This window comes from Parus major, chromosome 4, assembly GCF_001522545.3.
Source record: "Parus major isolate Abel chromosome 4, Parus_major1.1, whole genome shotgun sequence".
NCBI classification, from domain to species: domain Eukaryota; kingdom Metazoa; phylum Chordata; class Aves; order Passeriformes; family Paridae; genus Parus; species Parus major.
This window is the reverse complement of record NC_031771.1, coordinates 59,768,935-59,790,105: the sequence shown is the minus strand read 5'-3', so window position 1 is coordinate 59,790,105 and position 21,171 is coordinate 59,768,935. Positions and strand designations below refer to the sequence as shown.

The following is a 21,171-nucleotide window of genomic DNA, read 5'->3' as shown; positions in this document are numbered from 1 at the left end:
AATATGTAAAGTGCTTGTGATCATAGAGCATCCTATTTGTTTTAGGTTAACCTGTTCTGTAGCATTTAATTTAATATGTTATTTAGTATGAATGGACAAGAGTTTCATATTTTATTTTTCAAACCAAAGTTTCATAGCCTAACCTCATATTTTCCTGAAAGACTGATAGTTTTTCTATTAATTTATATGTGTTTCTTTCAAGATTCTTACTACAACTGGTTGGCATTCTACTGGAAGACATTGTTACCAAGCAATTAAAAGTGGACATGAACGAGCAGCAACACACTTTCTACTGCCAGGAGCTGGGCACGCTGCTTATGTGCTTAATACACATCTTCAAATCAGGTAATACTTGAAATGTCACCCATATTGTAGCATGCAGTGGTAGGGTGGTTTTAAGTTCCAAGACAACTCATAAATGCATTGAACTACTGAGAAGGAATATGTAAGTGCTGAAGATGTTGTATCTTATTCCCTGTAGAGAACTTACCAACATGGTGCTCATGCATGCAGGGCACATTTTGCACATTTCTTTTGTCCTTTTGCAGAAATATGTAAGTAGTGGCTCTTCATCTTGCCTCTTTACTGTCTAAAATTTTTCATTACAAATACCACAAAGCATTCCAAGTCTATAGCTATATTTCTCATGTTTTGTCTCAATTTGGAGGTTGGTTGGTATGTCTAGCTTAAAATAGTGAGTCACAGGCCACAAGCTCAGACTTATGACAAGGAAGGTTCTTGGGTTGTGCTGTAATTAATAAAAATATATAAAACAAACACGTGAAAAAGCCCCCAACAAACAAAAAACTAAGCAATCAAAACCAAAAAAAAACACCCCAGAAAACTAGGAAAGGTAGCACTTTCCCAGCTAGCTGGTCTTGAGTTCCTTTCTTTAGGTTTGGAAATTTTCCTTTAGGTTACTTCTGCTGGCTACCTAATATCTACTCTTTTGGTAATTCCTTAGTCCATAGCTTGAGTCCTTAGTCTTCTTTTCTGAACAGTAGTTCTGTCTTGCCTTTCTTTTATTCTTTCATTGCTATGACTGCCCTTTTTGCTTTCTGATTTTCAGCTTGCAGCTGAAATGCAACTTTGATTTACTTACTTATAGTTGACTGCAATTTAAAAGGTTTTGGCACAAGTCCCTGGCTCTTCATGGGCTTCCTTGCAAACATGGGATAAGGAACTCTGACTTCTGTTGCCTTGGTCTGTAGAATGGGAGTCCTCCAAACCTTGGTGCAGACTCCAGGAGTATGTGTGAAGAAGCACAAAAATAATCTTTGTTTTAGGTGTGCTTTAGGGCCCAGAGCTCTGGACAGACACAGTGACAGTTCTCTTCCTATGTGTCTGTTACAGTAGTAATTTTAAAATGTTTTTATACTATCTTATTATATAAAATTATGTAATTATTATAGTATATATTTTAATTATTTATTAATTTATGTTTAGGCGAAATATTTGAATAAAATATTATAACAAATAACTTACACCAGAGTTTTTTGGCATAAAGTGATTAAATGGTGTCAAGCCAGGAGCAATGAAATCAGAAAATGAAGCTAGTGATTGAAATTGGGGCAGTGGGTTCTTCCACAGTGGGAGCTGGGGATAATTGAAAGGAAGGCTCAGCTAGTTCTGCTGCTGTGTCTGGCTTCCAGGCTGCACTGGGAGTCTTGCTGGGAATTATGTAGAAATTTTCATGCAAAATTAAAACTAAATATTCAAATAATAATGCAGAGCATTGGAATATGTGGATTAGATGTTCTCTAGAAATTAGTGTAATGTAAAACTACAAATAACTTCAGGTGTATTATTACCACTAGTACCTGTATGGTGTAACAGAGTAAAAGAAAAGTTGTTCAGACACCTGGGATGTATTTTCATGTCATAACATATTTATTTAGGTTGAGGATTAACTAACTGCCTGAATTTGTAATACTTTTCTTTTGTTCAGTTAGAGCCTCCATAATTATTTTCTCTTTAAGTTACATTCTCCTAACTATGGGTGTAGCTTACAGCAATTTGTGTCTGGAAACACAGGCTGTATTCTGTCATTTCTAGCCACTGTTCTACTTGGATGTTTTGTCTTCTCACTCGTTGCAGTTTTTTTCAAAATGTGAGCACTGCTGACTCCTGTGTTTCCAGCTCTAGGAAGCTACTAGATTTTAAGTGAACATTCTTGATGTGTTCCTTTGAAGTTAGAAATAAAAGGCATGGACAAAGTAAAAAGATGAGCATGCAATGGCTTTTATGACTGTAGGAAGTCACTAGGTGGTGTAGTTTCTGCAAATGCAGGGAGCTGGAATGGGGCTAGCACTGCTTTGCTGAGAAGTGGAACCAGAGATTTGAGTCTCAGCTATTTTTCCCATTCTTTGCTATTTACATTGTGTATTTGTCAGTCCTGGGGGCAGCTTAAATTGGTCCACATGGCTGTGGAATTTACAGCTGCATTCTTCTGTATGTCTGGCAAGGAAAGCAAGTAACACTGCAGGTTTCCTTCATTATTCTGATTAGCTCTTGGTTTCTGACTGAACTGACTGAGTGAAGAAAGTTTTTGCCCACTGGTCTTGTCTTCTCACAGAAACTCAGAAAGCGCTATACCTTTAGACAGCTTTCCTTGTTTCCTCACCGTTTTCTAATTTCTGTTTTTCCCAACCTTTGTTTTGGCATACAAACACAGAATCAGCAAATCAGAAAGCAAAATTCTGCATTTTTGTTGGGTGTTCTGTTTTCAGGGTAATGGCAGAAATACCTAATTTTTGCACTTTAGAAATTGGATGAAAGAGAGTAAATTTAATTTCAATTACGTGTATTTGGAAAGCCATCCTCTGAAGAAGGATACTTGGAGGTGTTCTTCTGTAACATGCAGAGTAGTAGTTACCTCACGGTTCTTAATTAGACCATCTGTATTTTAATTTATAAACAAACTAAGCCTGGTCCACAGGAGACAGTCTTAAATTTAATGACTGTTTTCATGTATCAGATTAATGAGACTTGTCATAAAACCTATCTAAACGTTATTTATTGAGTCTGAGATCTGATAATTTCTGGTTTACATACTGCCCTTGGGCAAACTTCATCCCTTGCCTTAAATTTGTAAAACTGCTTAGAATTTACCTTTCTTGCAGGGTTTCTACCCTGAATAATTTTAAAGCGTCAGAATTCAGACTAGAACTTTGTTACTCTGACATGGTTTTATTGTTTTCAGGGATGTTTAGAAGAATCACAGCTGCAGCCACCAGACTTTTTACAGGAGATGGATCTGATGGTAGTTTCTATACACTTGAAAGTCTGAGTGACCTTGTTCAGTCCATGATTCCGACTCATCCTTCTTTGGTTCTTCTCTGGTGTCACATCTTGCTTCTTGTCAATTACACTAACTACAACTGGTGGTCAGAAGTGCATCAAACCCCAAAGTAAGTTTTGGTTTTGTTCCCTAGTAGTGTGTTTCATATATTTTCTAAAATCATATTGAAACAATCCAGCTGCTTTCTGCCAGCCCATTGAATGGTTCTGCTTGGATTATGAAGTGTAGTTCTGCCTTTACTTTGTGTGTACATATTGTCTGTTCTAATATTGGTGTGACTTCCAGACTAAGGCAATGTGTCCTGCACTCAATTGCTCCTCAGAACTGCCAGGTAATCTCTCTACTTCTAAGGCAAGGAAACTTCATCTGTCTACTACTTTTTATTAAAACCATGAAAATAACTATTGCCAAATAGTCAGTGTTTCATGTTTATATGGAGACCTCATATTTCACTATCTAGGAAATAACCAGCCAGTGGGGATGATGGACACTGTTGTATTTGTGACAATACAATCTGATCATATAACTGTAGCTTGTAGCTACAGGATTATCTGTTCTCATTGGTCCTGTTGCTAAATGCTGTTAAAACATGGTATTAGCACCATGCTGGTTCATTAGCATCGAGCACTGTAATAACCTCACTTAACACTAGTTGTCTGAAATTCGGAGATTAGTTCTAAAATGAGTATTCTTGGTCTGAAGTTAGTTTATCCCACCTATCAGGCATTGAAATGATTTGTCCTCAGTGGATAAGGAAGGGGACCTCCTGTGAGGATGGGTATTCTTCTGTGTTAGCTGTAGAGGGAGGTGAACAAGTTGAAAAGAATTGAAAGACATTTCAATACTTTCAATACTTGAAAGACATTTCTGGTGCTTGTGCAGCAAGTGTTGGACAGTCTTGTCTTGCTCTACAACTGAAGTGCATCAATACTTTCACAAATGTGAGATTCTTGCTTCAGTTCAACCTTACATATTGAAAATAAATAATTCTAATTTGTGGAAATAGGAATTACCAGGATTATGAGCAAAGCAGGGCTTTGGAAAAGGCTGTCTAGGGACAGGTGGAATCACCATCCCTGTAAGTGTTGAAAATGGCACTAGTGTGTGGATGTGGCACTTCAGCATATGGTGTAGTGATGAGCCATGATGTGGTGTTAGGTTAAAGGTTGAATTTGATGATCTTACAGGCAAATTTGATGATTCTATGAACTAAAACAGCAGTAATTTTTTTTTTATTCTTTACCAGTACCATTATTTTTCTGGGTTGGCCATCACTTTTAGTCTGACACTAGACTAAGTTCTCAAGAACACTGGTTTGGTTTGAGAAGAAAATGCAGTAGTAGGTTCTGAGATGTATTTTTCTTTTACATAACTCATTTAGTTCTTTAGACTGTCTGAAGAAGTAATAAGCAATGCTACAAAAAAATAAAGATCTGATGGGAAGCAAAGTGTTTACTTCGAGGAAGTGTAATGTTTGAATGAAATTTACAGGGAAAGACGTCATGTGGGATGCTCCAAGCGCTTTGGTTGTTCATGCTTCAGTAGCCATACTAAAAAAATACTAACAACATATAATGTACTTTTTGCAGGCGACACAGCCTTTCTACTACTAAATTGCTTAGCCCTCATATATCTGGAGACAGTGATGAGTCTGACTTGGAATCTAAGCGTGGCATGTGCAATCGTGAGATAGTGAGAAGAGGAGCACTCATTCTCTTTTGTGACTACGTTGTAAGTTTTGAATAAGTTCATCATGCTGACAGTCATTTATTACTGATATGTGTTAACTGAAGAGTGAAGTGTGATAAGTGAAAAATGAAGATCAGTGAAACTAGTAATTTAATTTTCAGATGGTACTTCTGTAAGCTTAGGTATGACCTCATTTGGCATTGTTTTCTGCTCTGAGCTGAGAGTTGTGTTGGCTTGTCAAGTTTACCTGGTGGGCAATAGAATTACATTCTGGGTATCACATCTCTTACTTAGGGGGTACTTGGAGCACACTAAGTAGTTCCAGACTTCCCACCATCAGTAGCAGTGCACAGTGTCCAGGAGACAACAAATTTCCATCTCTACACCATAAGAAAAGAGGTATTACATTAAGATTAAAACTTCCCATTTTGGTTCTCCGGTGGGAACAATTCCTGTGGCATTGGTCTTTATCTACCTCAATATTACAGTTCAGTTCATTGGGAACTTTTGAAGTGAATCTTGAGTAGTAGGAGCTATTGCTCTGGGCTTTGTTCCTCATAACAGTTTTGAGGTAAGGAAACTGCATTACTTTCAGGTTCAACTGAACAGAAAGCTATATTTAGGAAGCACTTCAAGTGCTAATGGACAGTCACTAGAGTCAGACTAGAGGTCCTCCAAGGTAAAATACTTCAAAACATCTTTACTGAGGTACTGTACAAGCTCTCAGCATTGCCTGGTTAACACTACAGATATGCTCGTATCAACACTGCTTGTGTTGACAAGCCTTTAGAGGTTTGACATTAATTATTGACAGATCTTTTTGGATTTGCTTTCCAGAAATTCTTCATTTTGTGTTAAAGGCCAGTAGGTAAAAAGAAATCTTTAAGAAGCCTAAATGAAAATCACATTTTACAAGACAACTCTGTGTGCATGTTTATTTCAAATACCATTACATTTCATTAAAAGCAGCATCTTTTAATCAACCTTCTTGATTTATTTGTTTCTAACCTGTTTTATAGTGTTTGTAGAAAAATAAGTTGCATGTTCATGGTAAATACCTTAATTTGCAATGAGAGTAAAACATTTGGAAAATTTATCATGTAAACTAGTGATGGTGGTATTAAGATATAGACACTCTATGCCATTATTTCAAAATAGCTACAAGAATGACATGAGAAGCTTCATGTTGTGTGATGTTTAGTAATTAAAATCTTAACACTGGTGTTACTGCAATCAGATTTTATTTTTTTCCCTTTTAGTGTCAAAACCTACATGATTCAGAACACCTGACCTGGCTTATTGTGAATCATGTTCAAGACTTGATTAATCTGTCCCATGAGCCTCCAGTACAAGATTTTATCAGTGCTGTTCACAGGAATTCAGCAGCCAGTGGTCTCTTCATCCAGGCCATTCAGTCACGCTGTGAGAATCTTGCAGCTGTAAGTTTAACTTCTTGACTTCTTGTAAAGAATAAAGTTGCTTCATGTCAGCATAACTTTAACTGATAAGTATGCAAAGTTTGACATTTCTGGGTCATTTATCAACTTCTAATTTTATTTTAAAGTCATTTAAAAATGCAAGCAGCAAACCTTATATTAGCAACTTCAGTATTAGATGTGTTCCAGTCCATCAAATCTATGAATTCAGGTGGAGATGGTTAAGATACTTTTCTTCCTTCATGGATATTATCCCACTTAATCAATATCTGATGGGTAAATTAAAGCTGTAACTTCCAACTTTGATTTCAGTGCCTTAGTAGTATAAATAGCAAACTAACTACAGAGGCAGGAGTAGGAACCAGTCCATCTTCATAGGTCTGGGCAGTATGAAAATGATTTGTGAGCTCTTGCCTTCCCCATTGATCTGTTCCAAAAGTTGTAGCCTCTTGGTGGGGGAAAACCACTGAGAAATTCAGGGTATTATTTCTGTTGATTATTTTAGTTTTCAAATTAAAAGGAGCAGATGATGTTTTGTAGAGGTAAGGTTATATGCATCTCTCTTAATCACGGGAAATGTCATTTGCTGGACTATCTGTAAAGGTAATTGTGATTAATGTGGTAATAATCTAGAGATAATTGTGCCACCTGCACCCTGAGTAGCTTCAGTGCTGTTTCCTATCTCTTTCCATTGTCTTTTTGCAAATCTAGGGCAGCTTTAAAGTTACATGATATTAGTCTGAGCTTCAGTAGCTGAGTATCAGCAGAATCAAATAATAAACTGAATATGTTTTAATGGAACATGTAGTCTGTGTGAAATGCTTGGTGATTATCAGGAAAGAGAGTAAAATTAAAATAGCTGGTATTAACAGACTGCTCTAAGCCAAGATTGGTTTAATGAGTCAAACTAGTTTGTGTTTCTACCTTTCGAATATTAGTGCTGAATTGGTGCTCATATTAAAAAAAAATTGAAATTTTGAAAATTATTTGCACATCCTTTGATCCTGAGTTGCTACTGCTGTTTCTTAACATATGATCAGAAAATCCCCAAAGTTTGTCTGGATTTCTGTACTGTCACATGTCTTGACTATGCACATGTTCCTGCCTTCTTCCAGAAGAAGTTAAAGCTTCTCAGAGTTCAAAGTTTCTTGCAATTTCACTTAAATCTGTAGCTTTTTTCCCCCCTATAAGTTTTGCTCCCTATGTTTTCTTACTCTTGTAAGAGTAAGCTTTTACAGTTACACATCAAACAACTTAGTGCTTGTATTAATTTAATAACCCAGTAAGTCATTCACACAGAGATGATTATATTGATCAGGTAGTTGTCTGGTTTAGTTTTTTCTAATTGTCTTTCCCTTCAGCTTTACGATCACCGTATTCCAAATTGTTTGTAATTTTATTGTCTGTTTCTCTGTTTTGTGCTGTTTTAACATCTAGCCCACAACTCTGAAGAAGACCTTGCAGTGTTTGGAGGGAATCCACCTGAGCCAGTCCGGGGCTGTGCTGACCCTGTACGTGGACAAGCTGCTGTGCACTCCCTTCCGAGTGCTGGCTCGCATGGTGGACACCCTGGCCTGCCGCCGCGTGGAGATGCTGCTGGCAGCAACTCTGCAGGTACAGAGAAATCTGTGCCTGGGAAGCACTCTGGGTAGTGCCAGTGTTATCAAGAGCAATGACCTAAAGTACATCAAAATATGATGAAGTAATTTCATCTGATGATTTTTTTTATTTAGTATATAGATACGTGAATGTTTATTTCACTTTATCTGCCTGTAACTTTGTTAATCTGGTAAATATATTTTTGGAGATTTTACATATATGTCCTCTAAAATTCTTGTGATTCTTTCATATAGAACAGCATTGCTCAGTTACCAGTTGAAGAACTGGATAGAATTCAGGAGTACCTTCAAAACAGTGGATTAGCAGCAAGGTAAATAATACCCATAACACCATTAAAATGTCAAACTAAGTAATGTTCTGATACAAATTGTGTTACCTCTGTTTTTCCCCATTGTAGCTTTTTTCCTAGAGGTCAGATAGTGCGTTCTTCCTGGGGGTAAACCAGGAGTAAAGCCTCTCATAAGTTGCTGGCATCTTGTGACCCACGGGGCAGTTGTGTTGGCTATGTTGAATTTGCAGTAAGAACTACTTAAGAGCTAAGGCAAGCTCTAGAGGGTTGTGTCAAATTCTTTCCTGCATCATATTCTGTATTTAACTTTGGAGAGACAGCAGCTGCAAATTAATTCCTTAACAAAATCTATTTTACTAAAGCCAACTTTATTTTCCTCAAACTTGTACAATATTGGCAGTTCAAGCTAAGTGAGGTTAGGGATTTTTTAGGTTGGTATTTTTTTTCTCCCAGACAGCTTTTAAAAGTTTCAGCTGTTTAGTCTCCTGGCTGTTTAAACTGCTGGTATAAAAAGGAGTAAATTACTCATTTTTTGAAAAACTTCTATTTGATTTTGGAAAGATGCTTATTTACTTCTCTTGTCATTACTGTTTGAGGTTAATATCTATTGACTGAAATAAGTAGGGGAAAGAAGCTAAAATGTGACACTGAAGTAGATCAATAGTAATGTGCCTACATAGGTAATGTTCTATTTAAATTTTTTAAAAAACTAAAAAAAAGAATAAAGTATTACTTTGTACAAGTTCTTTATAGCAGTAGTGGAATTTTCAAAAAATCCAAATAAAAAAACCTGTACCAAAAAAGGAAAAAAAATCTCTGACACTAACATAAATCCAGAAGCTGGAGTTTTCAGTACAGTGAGGGATCTTATTTTAAAAATAGAAGTACAGTTTTAGTGGATTTTTGATTAGCATCTGTTAAAATGTATTTTTTTGCAGTCAAATAATCTGTACACTAACTTTGATTTTTCTTACTCATTAAAAGATTTGCTGATAAAGAAAGCTGGATTTTAAGCTTGAGTATATAAGAAATTTTAATGCTAAATTAAATTTAAATCTTTATTTGTTGGTGGTGCTGAGTTAATTAATTTTGGCCTCTGATCCCTGAAGAAAGTTTGCATCATATGACTGCATATATCTATCAGAAAACTGAAGAGCCTACTGCTTTTCTGTCTTGGGATTGGAATTGAGTCACTGGATGTCTTTCTGGTTTGAAATTCTGTTCAAAACTAAGATAGCCCTCTGCTGGTGTGCTCTTGTGTTTTCAGACACCAAAGACTCTACTCACTCTTGGATAGGTTTCGTCTTATGGTAGCACCAGACACAACCAGTCCTTCACCTCTGGTGACCTCACACCCACTCGATGGAGAAGACCAACCAGCTTTAGAGAATGTAGTTCTAGACAAAGTAAGATTGTGTTTAGAAAGAGTCATTTAAAAGTGCCTTGGCTATAAACAAGATTTATTCATTACAAAATATTTAAATGAAGCTTATTTTTACTATACAGTTAATGTTCTCAGGATTGTCATATTGTATCTCAAATATAGATCAGTGATTAATTTCATGTGTGTTGGCTGACTGTTGAACTTAGGATGGATAATTAGCACAAACATAGATGTTTGTTATATTGACAATACTGTGAAAAATTTACCAAGTTTGGTTTCTTTGCTCAGCTTTAATGGAAAGATTTATATACAGTTCAATAGAGGAAGATAAATAATCTCATTTTCTTGATGTGTTTTGCTACAGTTACTAGTGTTATTCATTTGCTGAAAGTTGTTGGCTGTCTCTTGGAAATTAAACATTGCTTGTTCAGTTTTACCTTCGCAGCTTTAAATTACTTTCAGAGTACAATCAAGAATATTGAACTGTTTCTGTCTTTTATGAACTCAGACGTGCTTACAATGTGAAGTGGAAGGCTAAGAGCAAGTCTTGGGGACTTCTGTGTCTTCCTTTTTTCTAGTTTGTCCCATGGTACAAATAATTTCTCCTTTTCATCCCTCCATGTTCTACAGTGACACACAGTAATAGGAAACTTATGTAACTGAGATGGCAAAAATAATTTGATTAGCTGATAGTTTGGATGAGTCTGAGCAGTTACTGCCTTAGGGGAGATGTTGAGACTTGGACAGCAGGAGAAAATGCTGTGCCCAGAAACCATTTGCTACCCATAGCTTTGTCTTCAAATTACCCTAAAAATCTCCTTTGTCTGTCACTGTAAATTCTAAACAAAAGTAGTTTTTGTATGCTTCCCCCACAACTTCTGCATAGTTCACAGAATCATAGAATATCTTACGTTGGAAGGGATTCATAAGGGTCAATGAGTCCAACTCCCTGCTTCTCACAGGGCTACGTAAAAATAAATCCTGTGGCTAATAGCATTGTCCAGATGCTCCTTCAACAATGACAGGTTTAGTTGTGTTCTAATTAATTAATGTCAGCAAATCTATTTAAATATTTATAAATATGTATAAAATTATATACACAATATAGTTACTTATATTTATCATTTACATTTATTATATTTACTGTTTATTTTAATATTTATAATTACTATGTATATATAGTAATAATAATATAATGTTTACTTGAATATTTGAATAATTTTTTTCCTTGGTTATGGTATTGGTTTTTCTGTTATTACTGTTATATTAGTGTGACTACTGAATATTCCATGCTTTTTTCCTAGATAGTCTGCTCAGGTTTAGGATCCTAATACAACTACCTGTATTATGTATTAAGATTCATTTTTCCTCATTTCCTGTCCACACTTTATGGAAATAGACAATTTGTCACTGAACATCCATTGATCCGGTTTAAGATACTCCATTTCCATTCACCAGTTGTTTGTTTTGCTTTGCTTTTTAATTTGAGTTTTTTTGTGGGTTTTTTTTTTAAATAATGTAGCCTACGGATGTCTTAGATATTCAATACTAATGAGCAGTTCTCCCTCTGCTCCTCATATACTGTGTTGTTTTCAGAAAACAAGTATGTAATACATTTCTTTTTTTGATCATTAAAGGACTGGTATGTGTCACTAGTGCGGTCACAGTGTTACATCAAGTCTGACTCAGCACTGCTAGAAGGAGCAGAGCTGGTAAATCGGATTCCTCAGCCTGATCTGAACTCCTTCATGACCAGCAAGGTAACTTTGTCACAAGAAGAGGAGGGAGGAATGTATTTACATTTTTAATGTAAATACTTCAAATTTTTGTAGTACTGATACTTGATAATATGTACTAATAATACTAGTTCACTGAATTTTAGAAACTAAAATAGTAGATATTTGTGTAAAACAGTGGATATCCGTATCTAGCAATGTTGCTAACAGTAACTTGCTAGTAGTATAGGCTGAATAGATAGAGTGGAAGCAAAGGTTTATTTATGTATTGCAATCAGAATAATCCAATTTTACCATTTTACATAGTCTTGTTTTGCCATACAGTTTCTTCCAAGGACAGCTGTTTCTGTAACCTCTTCAATATCTGTGCTGGATGACTTGTAGTAAGCCAGCAACAGGCCACAGACAGTAAATCTGGCATAAAGGATAACTTATATCCAAGAATGACTTTTGTTCAAATTCTCACCATGATATTTGCTGCTGATATGCAGAAATAATAGTGGGGAAGCTGTTCCTAAAAGATACTTGTTTGTTTGACAACTTATTACTTGAAGGTTCCTTATGTGTATGTCATCCTTAAGCTTTATTCACACATTGTCCTGAAAATTTGGAATAAGTGTATTCATTTTTCTTTCCACTATGGTACTGGTTGGAATTTAATTTTTGAAGCCAATGTGGGCTAAACCACATTGTTACACAATTGAGCAGAGGTGTTCATAATAAGTTAGTTAATCAATAAACTGTAAATTTACCACCACATTAGTATGTTAGAATAATGCCACCAGATTCTTAGCTTCACTTTAAAAGCAATTTCTTTTTATTTCAGGAATTCAACCTAAGCTTGTTAGCACCTTGTTTAAGCCTTAGCATGAATGAGATCTCAAGGGATCAGAAGAGCAGCCTCTTTGAAACAGCTCGGAGGGTGACTCTGGATCACGTGTCTTCTGCTGTACAAAACCTTCCAGCCAACCACCAGGTTTTTCAACCACTATTGCCAACTGAGCCATCAGCCTACTGGAAAAAACTGAGCGATATCTTTGGTAATAGAAATAACGGTCTTTTAAAGTTTATTTTCTCCTCTGCAAAGATACTTTACAGATGTCTTGTGAATACATGAACTTTCTATAAAAAAAATATCAAGGTACCTGGCATAAAAGTGCTTATGAAATAGTTCTGAAAAACATTTAATTGAATGGAAAAAAATTCAAACTGCTAGATTTCATCCAGTCTTATTTTATAGGAGATGAGGTGATGTATCAGTCTGTGATGACACTTTGTCGTGCACTGGCTCAATATTTGTTGTTACTCTCAAAACTACCAGCTGGTCTCCGTGTTCCTCCTGACAAAGAGGATGATATCCTGAAATTTGTAGTGATGTCAGTAGAGGTAAGAAACTACACCATAATTAAAGATGTTATGAAATGTTGGGGGAGGGAAGAGCCCTATCTTCAACTGATCACCACTAAGTAATTTTTGATTGGGGCAATTCTTTTGTCTTAACTGTAGAAATTTCTTCAGTTTTTTTTTTGTGTTTGACCTGTGCTAGTAAATCACATCTGGGTTGTGGGACAAGGACAGCTTTATACAAGGAGAGGTTGAGTGACTGATGGAATGATGCTGGCATTTGGGAGAACGGGTCCTGTGCTGATTTTTGGGACCCTTCATAAAAAGTATATAAATGTCATCATTTTCTTGTACTTAAAATAGATAGTGTTCTCTCAGGCAAAAGCCAATACTATTTGCTGTTAAACTTTACATTTTGCTGAGATAAAAAAGTCACCCTTGGTTAGAAGTTGTTCTGTTGTAAGAATTTTCTATTAATGGGAAACTTCTCTTTTTGTACAGGCACTGTCATGGCATTTAGTGCATGACCAGATTCCATTAAGTGTAGATCTTCAGGCTGCTCTGGACTGTTGCTGTCTCACACTACAGCAGCCTAATCTCTGGAGTTTGTTGTCTTCTGCAGCTCATGTGACATATGCTTGCTCCTTAATTAACTGCATTAGATTTATCATAGAAGCAGGTGAGTGCAGTTTGATCAGCAAGGAGAAAAATTTTGTTAATAGATTGCCAGTCATCACTGATCAAATGCTGCATGTCTGGAATATCTCATTTGAGTCCTTATTAATTATTTGTTTGACAAATTTAGTTTATACTACTTTAATTTTCCATTTAAAATTTAGTGTGTACTTTTGAACTTGGCAAATGCCTCTGATATGTCAAACATTTGACTACTATGTGCTGTTGATTAAAAAATTTAATATGAAATAGGTAATAAATAGCTGTATCATTCAAGTATTTTTCTGCAATTCAGTTGCTGTGGAACCTGGTAATCAACTTCTGAGTCCTGAAAGAAAGAAGAATACTTCAAAACCTTTAAGTGAGGGAGAAATAGATTCAAATGTACAGAGTAAGTAAACAGTAAATTTTGGTTCTGCCTTAAACTTTCACTGAAGTAATGTTTTTCCATTACTATTATTTTTAACAATGAAAGTTTATCTGAGACCTTATTTGTATTTGGTAAATGTCTATTAAAGTAGATTGTCATATTTTTGACAGGTATAGTTGTTTTGTCTTGAAAATTACATGTTAATGCAAATTTTTCTCTTGGGTGATTCTGTTAGCTGTGCAGCATGCTACAGACAGGGCTTTTTAAAGTGTGGGATTTTCAATTTTTAAAATTTCATTATATGTGTCCTTATTCTGGTTTTGTCCTTTTTAATGAACATACTATTTTATTAAGGATTTTTTGTGTTTCTGTCTTATTTAATTATTTGTCTTTTGAGTGGATTCATAAAACTGAATTTATTTCTCTCCCAACAAAGAAACAAAACACATTATTGCAGCATGTGAAATGATAGCTGAGATGGTGGAATGCTTACAGACTGTCTTGTCACTGGGGCACAAAAGAAACAGCAGCATCCCTGCATTTCTCACTCCTGTCCTCAAGAACATCATCATCAGTTTAGCAAGGCTGCCTCTAGTGAATAGCTACACCAGAGTACCTCCTTTGGTATGTTTATTATGCTTTGCTTTCAGGACTTTAAAAGTTATTGAATAACTTTGAAAACCAAACATGATGAAACATGAAACATGATGAAGTTCTACAACAGTGGGATTTCAACTTTAACCTGGTTTGATCAATCAGGTTTTTTTTGAACACTGAGTAACAACATGTGCAAGGCCATTCCTCTGTTTCTCAGTGTTCTGTTTTTGAGGTGATGTCAAAATGTAACAATTTCTTTAGTTGAAACTTTTTTGCCCCCTCTCTCATGTATCAGTGTGCTTTTTCAGACATCAATAGCATGTGAACTGTCTTCCTTGAATTCCGCTTCTGCATAATTTCTGCACGGTCTCTAAACTGAAATATGTGACAGGAACTTATTTGCTTCTGTATCTAAACTTGGACCATAAAACTGGATAATTAATTTACAGTGGGGAGTATGGAAAAGTAGATGGAAAAGGTCCTGAAATATAAAATAGGGTGTACATTGTATGTAAGTTTTGTTAGATGTTCCATCTTCCTTTGGGTGTTTTTCTGTTTGGAGAACTACTTTTTTTACTGATGTCTTGTTGCCTTTGAATGCCTGTATATTTAGAGCTGTAATATAAATACTGTATCTGGTTTGGATAATTAAACTTTCATTATATTTTTTTAGGTCTGGAAATTAGGCTGGTCACCAAAGCCTTTAGGTGACTTTGGCACAGTTTTTCCTGAAATTCCAGTAGAATTTCTTCAAGAAAAGGAAATTTTTAAGGAGTTCATCTATCGCATTAATACACTTGGTATGTGCAAATGTAAATGAATACATTTGGTTCTTATTGGGCATTTAACTGTGCTCTGAAACTACTGAATAACTGTATCTGAAACTGTTTGCTCACTTTTGTTGCTTATGTGGAAGACAGATAATATTTCAGAGCAGGTTAGTAATTGTGCTGCAGTAATTCTTACATTTTGTTCAATGAAGAGAATAAATTATAGAAATAAAGCCAAAAGTTATTCCAGCTCAGGGAGATTTCAGTGTGCTCTTGCAGAATGACCACTTGTTTTCTGGAGCATATGCTTGACAGCATGTTTGAGAATATTTTGCCTCCCTCACACTTTTTTCTATTAATGCATGATATACAGTCCTGTGATAAGATACCTTGGTAACCTACCTTCAGCTCAGACATCAGATGTTTGGGCTGGTCTAGAAGATCTTGAAAGACTCCTTCCAACCCAAACCATTTTATGGGTGTCTTAGTACAATGTTTCCAGTTCTCTCAACCTTCTTGGAGCTGAAGGAAAGAAGCTGTGGGGTTGTTCTCTGCCATTCCATCCATCTAGTAGATCACAGAATCACAGAATGAGCTGAATTAGGGACCCACAAGGATGATTGAGTCCCTGCTCCTGACCCTGCACAGCACCATCCCCAAAAGTCACACCATGGGGCTGAGGGTACTGGCCAGACACTTGGTAAAGTCTGTCAGGCTTGGTACTGTGACCACTTCCCTGGTGAGCCTGTTTCATTGCAAAAAATGCCAAAATGAATAAGAAGTGGTACAAAACTAAATCTGAAAACAATGTACCTGTTTTTAAATGTTGTTCCTTGTTTAAATGTGTATTGAGACATAAATGGCTATCTCTGAGTGTTTCTGTAGGGTGGATCAGCCGTACTCAGTTTGAAGAGACTTGGGCTACTCTGCTTGGTGTGCTCGTGACTCAGCCCATTGTAATGGACCAAGAGGAGAACCAGCAAGAGGTAATGTCATTCATTGTATTTTTTAAATGAAATTTTACTTAAACCAAGAAAAGTGGTTTATTACAGTTTATTAATAAAACCGTAAAGCAGAAAATAAGTGACTAACACTAAGGGATTTTTTCTATTTCCTTTTTTCATAACATGGTGAGTTCAGATACATCCATCTTCTGGCTTAGAGCCTCTGCAAGCTTATATTGGATATCTGGGCTTCTAGCTCAGGTAAATGTTCAAAATTCAGTGGAGAGCATTTGGGGATCAGAGTTGAAGAAATTTATAGCACAATTTGTCTCCAATTTATATACCAAAATATATGTATTTATATATCAATTCCTATAACAAATATTTCTGCCCAAGAACAGCAACAAAACTGGGGCTGAGGGAGCTGAGGGTGTTTCGTCTCAGGGAAAGGAGGTTCAGCGGGATCCTCATCACTCTCCACCATTACCTGAAAGGGGGGTGTAGCCAGGTGGGGATTGGTCTTGTCTGCCACCTCTCAAGTGAACTCCTTAAGTTGCACCAGGGGAGGTTCAGATTGGATATTAGGAAAATAATTTTCACTGAAAGAGGGGTTAGGCATTGGAATAAGTTTCCCAGGGAAGTGGTGGAGTCACTGTTTCCGAAAGTGTTCAGCAGGGGTTTGGATGTGGCACTTAGGGACGTGGTCTGGGGGTGATTATGATGGTGCCAGATTAATGGTTGTACTGGATGGTCTCTGAAGGTCTCTTCCAACCTTGATGGTTCTGTGAAAAGTCAAGATGAGAATGAACTTGGCTGTCATGAAAGAGAATTTCCCTCTTCAGCTGTGTTAAACTGCTAGCAAACTTACTTTGCTAGGTTCTAGTTCTTTGACCTGAAAGATTATTTTCCTGTCTGGTCCTGATGGTAGGTGCAGGGCCTAAAGCAGTTTGAAGAATTCAGAGGACAAAGTGTGGACCCTGAGTAGCAGACAGAGGGATTTGCTTCCCTTGCTTCCTAGGTGTCAGACTGCAAAAAGGAATAGGGAATCATCATCCCTCTTCCCTGGGTTAGCATTTTCTATTAGTTATACAGGCTTGGACCTCTTGACTTAACTGTTTTCTGCATAATGGCCCTGTTGGTCAGACTTAGGGCAATCTCGCTATTGGTTGTTCCTTATTTGTCATGTAGAGAGACTATTTGTGGAACAAGAATAACATTGCTCCCATGCTTTCCAAGACACACCAGTATGTTCAAAATTGCAAATATTTTAAGTGCTGTTGTAAATTTCAGTATGTTAATATTTTCTGCAATAATTTTTTTTTTTTTGAAAGTTCAACATTGGTTACCATCTTATATCTTCTAAAGAGGATCAGATGCTTTTGTGGTCTGATGCTTTGTTTCAACAAGTAACTAATGCATAGCTGCAAAGAAAGAAGCTAAACATATTTTTAAAAGTTCCAAAGTGGACATCTTGAGGTTTTAATGCTGTTGGGACATGAGAGGATACATGCAGAGTGACTGATGAGAAGGAAGGATGTGTTGCTGCTGCAGTCAATGCTTTGTGTGCATTGTTTATGTCACATAGATTTCTGGATGGGAAGAAGAGTAGGTGTCAGGCTTATTAATGATAATTTAGTGAAACCTGACAAACTGATATTCAGAACTTTTGGGATTTTTGATTTTTTTATTTTTAACAATTCAAATTACATTGAGTTCATTTTACAGGAAGATACAGAGAGGACCCAAATCAATGTCCTTGCAGTGCAAGCCATAACCTCCCTGGTGCTGAGTGCAATGACCATACCTGTTGCAGGCAATCCAGCAGTTAGCTGTTTGGAGCAGCAGCCCCGTAACAAAGCTTTAAAAGCTCTGGACACAAGGTATTTGTTTTCACTTGTTTTCAAAGGAAATGAAAACTTGTGGTTAATATATAATGACAGTTACTTAGTCTAGTTGTAGCAAAAATATGTGTAGAAGAGTATATATATGGATCTATTTACACAGAATTTGCATGGACTTAGCATTGTGAACCTGCTGACTTAAAAGATGATGTGAAAAAGATAATATCTTAAAATCTAGTAAACAGTAGTACAGAACGTATTTTTCAACATTTTCATTTCCCTAATACTGAAAATGAGCATAGACACATAACATTACAGAGTAAGCCAGACTTGCACAGAACTGTTAAAGGAAAAATCTGCTAAAATTGATTTCTCTTGGGTTTTTAGGTTTGGGAGGAAGCTAAGTGTTATCAGAGGAATTGTTGAACAGGAAATCCAGGCAATGGTGTCTAAGAGAGATAATATTGCTACTCATCACTTATACCAAGCCTGGGACCCTGTTCCATCACTTTCTCCTGCAACTACAGGTAAGTATTTGTGGGAGAGAAGGGGAGACTGAATTTCTTTTGCATTTAAAAAGTGGAAAAGGTACTCTCAGAAAAATTTGAAATCCAGTTTGCAGGAAATGAAGTCATTTTCATGTGTGCTTTGTTACGCACTTTTTAAAAATTCATCTTGTGTTTTGTTACAGGTGCTCTTATCAGCCATGAGAAACTCTTACTGCAGATCAATACTGAACGAGAAATAGGAGATATGGATTATAAATTGGGACAGGTTTGTTAAAAGCTCAACTTTAAACTTTATTTTTATTACATTTCTTCCAGTTCTGAAAAATTAGTTAAGAAGCACTGCTTGACATCAAATAGAAACTGAAACTCTGAGTGATGCAGGGTAGATCATAACTGGATGTCTCTTCAACCAGAAGACTGTGTGTTCCTGTCATTTAAATGGAAAATATATTTGGTTTCTAAGATTTTCCTAGGCTGACTACTGGGGTGTTAAGTTTGCTTCTTTACTACTTGTTTTTCTCTTTTGTGTGTGTTGCAAGGTCTCTATACATTCCATATGGTTAGGAAATAATATCACTCCCTTGAGAGAAGAAGAGTGGGGTGAGGATGAAGAAGATGAGAATGATGTACCTGCTCCTTCCTCACCACCAACCTCTCCTATCAACACCAGGTATCTTGGTTTTTTTCTCTTCTCTCTTTTGAGTGATGGATAAGGTTTTATTTCTTCATATTGAGTTCAAGAAGCTGGGTTTATAAATTGGATGCTGGTAAATAACTGTATTATTTCAAATCAAGCATTTTAGCAGGGCTTAAGAAAATAGCTATTTTAACACTTATTTAATGTTCCTTGCAGGAAACACCGGGCTGGTGTAGATATCCATTCTTGTTCTCAGTTCTTGCTTGAACTGTACAGTCAGTGGATATTGCCATCCAACCCCAGCAAGAGAACACCAGTTATTTTGATCAGTGAAGTGGTGCGATCAGTAAGTCTGAATTATTATTCAGTATATGTTACCAAGTGTTCAGAGCTAAGCAGCATTTATAAAGCATCTTTTAATGCATGGAAGACACAGAATTTTCTTGGCAGTGTTACTCTGTGGTCAGAACAGAAACACAACTTGAGTGACTACAGCATTATACCGATTTAAGCTATGTAAGCAACTGGATAGCTGTTCTGCTGCTGTATTACAAACACTTTATTGTTATTTAATAAAATCTTGCTGAAGCAAGATTTGTTTATCCCATCCCTTTGTAAAAAATGAACATGGAACAACAGTGTATTTGAGAATTAAGTTGCTTATTAAGTGTAGAAGCAAAACTGAAGAACACAGGTGTGGAATGTATCTTGACAGCCATTTTTCACTAGCATTCTTATGACTTAAAATGAAACTTTCCTTGCAAGAGAAGTATGTGCTCTGTGTTTTGGGATGGTTTAGTACATTGTAAATAGCAATGTTTGTTCATGTCCCAGAGTTACTTACTATAGTGGCTTTGATTCTGTAAAACTTTTAGTAGAAAGGACCTATTGGAGGTCATTATTATCTGAGATGAATGGTGGAATTAATTTTGGACAACAATAGTTAGTAGTTATTTCAGACCCTTGAGTAAATGTTTACACTTTTAATAGATCAACTGAGGAATCTTTTGCTCACAGTTATAACAGAAAGGAGAGTCAATTTTTGGCTGTCTGCTAATGTGATTTTTTTATATTCAATTTTAATTTCCATACAGCTTTTGGCAGTGTCAGACTTATTTACAGAAAGGAATCAGTTTGAGATGATGTACACAACACTGACAGAGTTGCGAAAGGTGCATCCATCAGAAGATGAGATTCTTGTACAGTATTTGATACCAGCTACTTGTAAAGCTGCTGCTGTTCTTGGAATGGTAAGAAATTCTCAGAAAGTTCATTGCAAATTCATGAGTGTTTAGGCTAACTCAGCTTCTGCTGCAAAACCTGGTGTACTTGGTAAGGATGGTTTGTCTCTAAGAATATCCTTTAGCTGATCTGCATGGCTCTAAGAAGTAACAGGATATGTATTCACATTTTGCAAACATTATCTCCAATTGCCATGTATTTAAACAGAAAGTGTTTGGTTTGATTTTTTTTTGAGGTTTGAGCATAATTTAATATGCTTTTTGGTTTGTCTTATTCTGTTCAGTGTTGCCTTTGCCCTAGACTCCTCATTTGTTACATTTCAGGCCAAAAATGAGGACTTGTGGAACAGCTTTTGCTAGATTTGTATTACTGGTGAACAGCTGTAATCTCATGGGAGTCTGGGACAGTGCATGTGATGAATATATAGCCCCAGATAGTCAGGTATCCCTTTTCTTTCCCTCACTCTTCCCTCCACTGCATCATTCTGGCTCGAAATGTGTAGACCAGAAGTACTTTCCAGTGAACATTTCAGAGTAGAATTATTTAGGGAAAAAAAAAAAATTACAAATCATTTTGGAAGGAGTTAGCGCTTCTAGGAACTCTCAGACTAGCATAAAGCTATATGGGTAATAGCAGTAAAAGAAATTCTGAAAGGCTTTCAGGGTGGGGCTTTCAGCAGCAGCAACTGTGCAAGGGAAGGCTGGGAAGATGATGGCAAACGTACAGAAACAGTTTTAGAGATCAGCTTCTTCTGACTAGGCTGTCATTTCCCACTCAGTGAGCTAAT

General features: G+C 36.4%; 1 protein-coding gene across 5 annotated transcripts in view; it reads left to right on the top strand.

Annotated features, from left to right (window-relative positions):
- The window catches only part of HTT (huntingtin), an 81,407-nt gene that overhangs the window by 48,921 nt on the left and 11,315 nt on the right, over positions 1-21,171 (top strand). For 4 of the 5 annotated variants that reach the window (XM_033513712.1, XM_015623762.3, XM_015623761.3 and 1 more), the window contains 21 exons: positions 203-345; positions 3,203-3,410; positions 4,891-5,032; positions 6,250-6,429; positions 7,864-8,040; positions 8,280-8,356; positions 9,603-9,741; positions 11,357-11,479; positions 12,282-12,495; positions 12,696-12,841; positions 13,301-13,478; positions 13,770-13,865; positions 14,281-14,468; positions 15,115-15,241; positions 16,097-16,197; positions 17,881-18,035; positions 18,384-18,523; positions 18,688-18,770; positions 19,045-19,175; positions 19,359-19,488; positions 20,237-20,392. In XM_033513712.1, coding sequence (XP_033369603.1) covers positions 203-345; positions 3,203-3,410; positions 4,891-5,032; positions 6,250-6,429; positions 7,864-8,040; positions 8,280-8,356; positions 9,603-9,741; positions 11,357-11,479; positions 12,282-12,495; positions 12,696-12,841; positions 13,301-13,478; positions 13,770-13,865; positions 14,281-14,468; positions 15,115-15,241; positions 16,097-16,197; positions 17,881-18,035; positions 18,384-18,523; positions 18,688-18,770; positions 19,045-19,175; positions 19,359-19,488; positions 20,237-20,392 — 3,034 coding nt within the window. The remainder of the gene's footprint in view (positions 1-202; positions 346-3,202; positions 3,411-4,890; positions 5,033-6,249; positions 6,430-7,863; positions 8,041-8,279; positions 8,357-9,602; positions 9,742-11,356; positions 11,480-12,281; positions 12,496-12,695; positions 12,842-13,300; positions 13,479-13,769; positions 13,866-14,280; positions 14,469-15,114; positions 15,242-16,096; positions 16,198-17,880; positions 18,036-18,383; positions 18,524-18,687; positions 18,771-19,044; positions 19,176-19,358; positions 19,489-20,236; positions 20,393-21,171) is intronic. The other variant, XM_033513710.1, reaches the window with a different exon arrangement.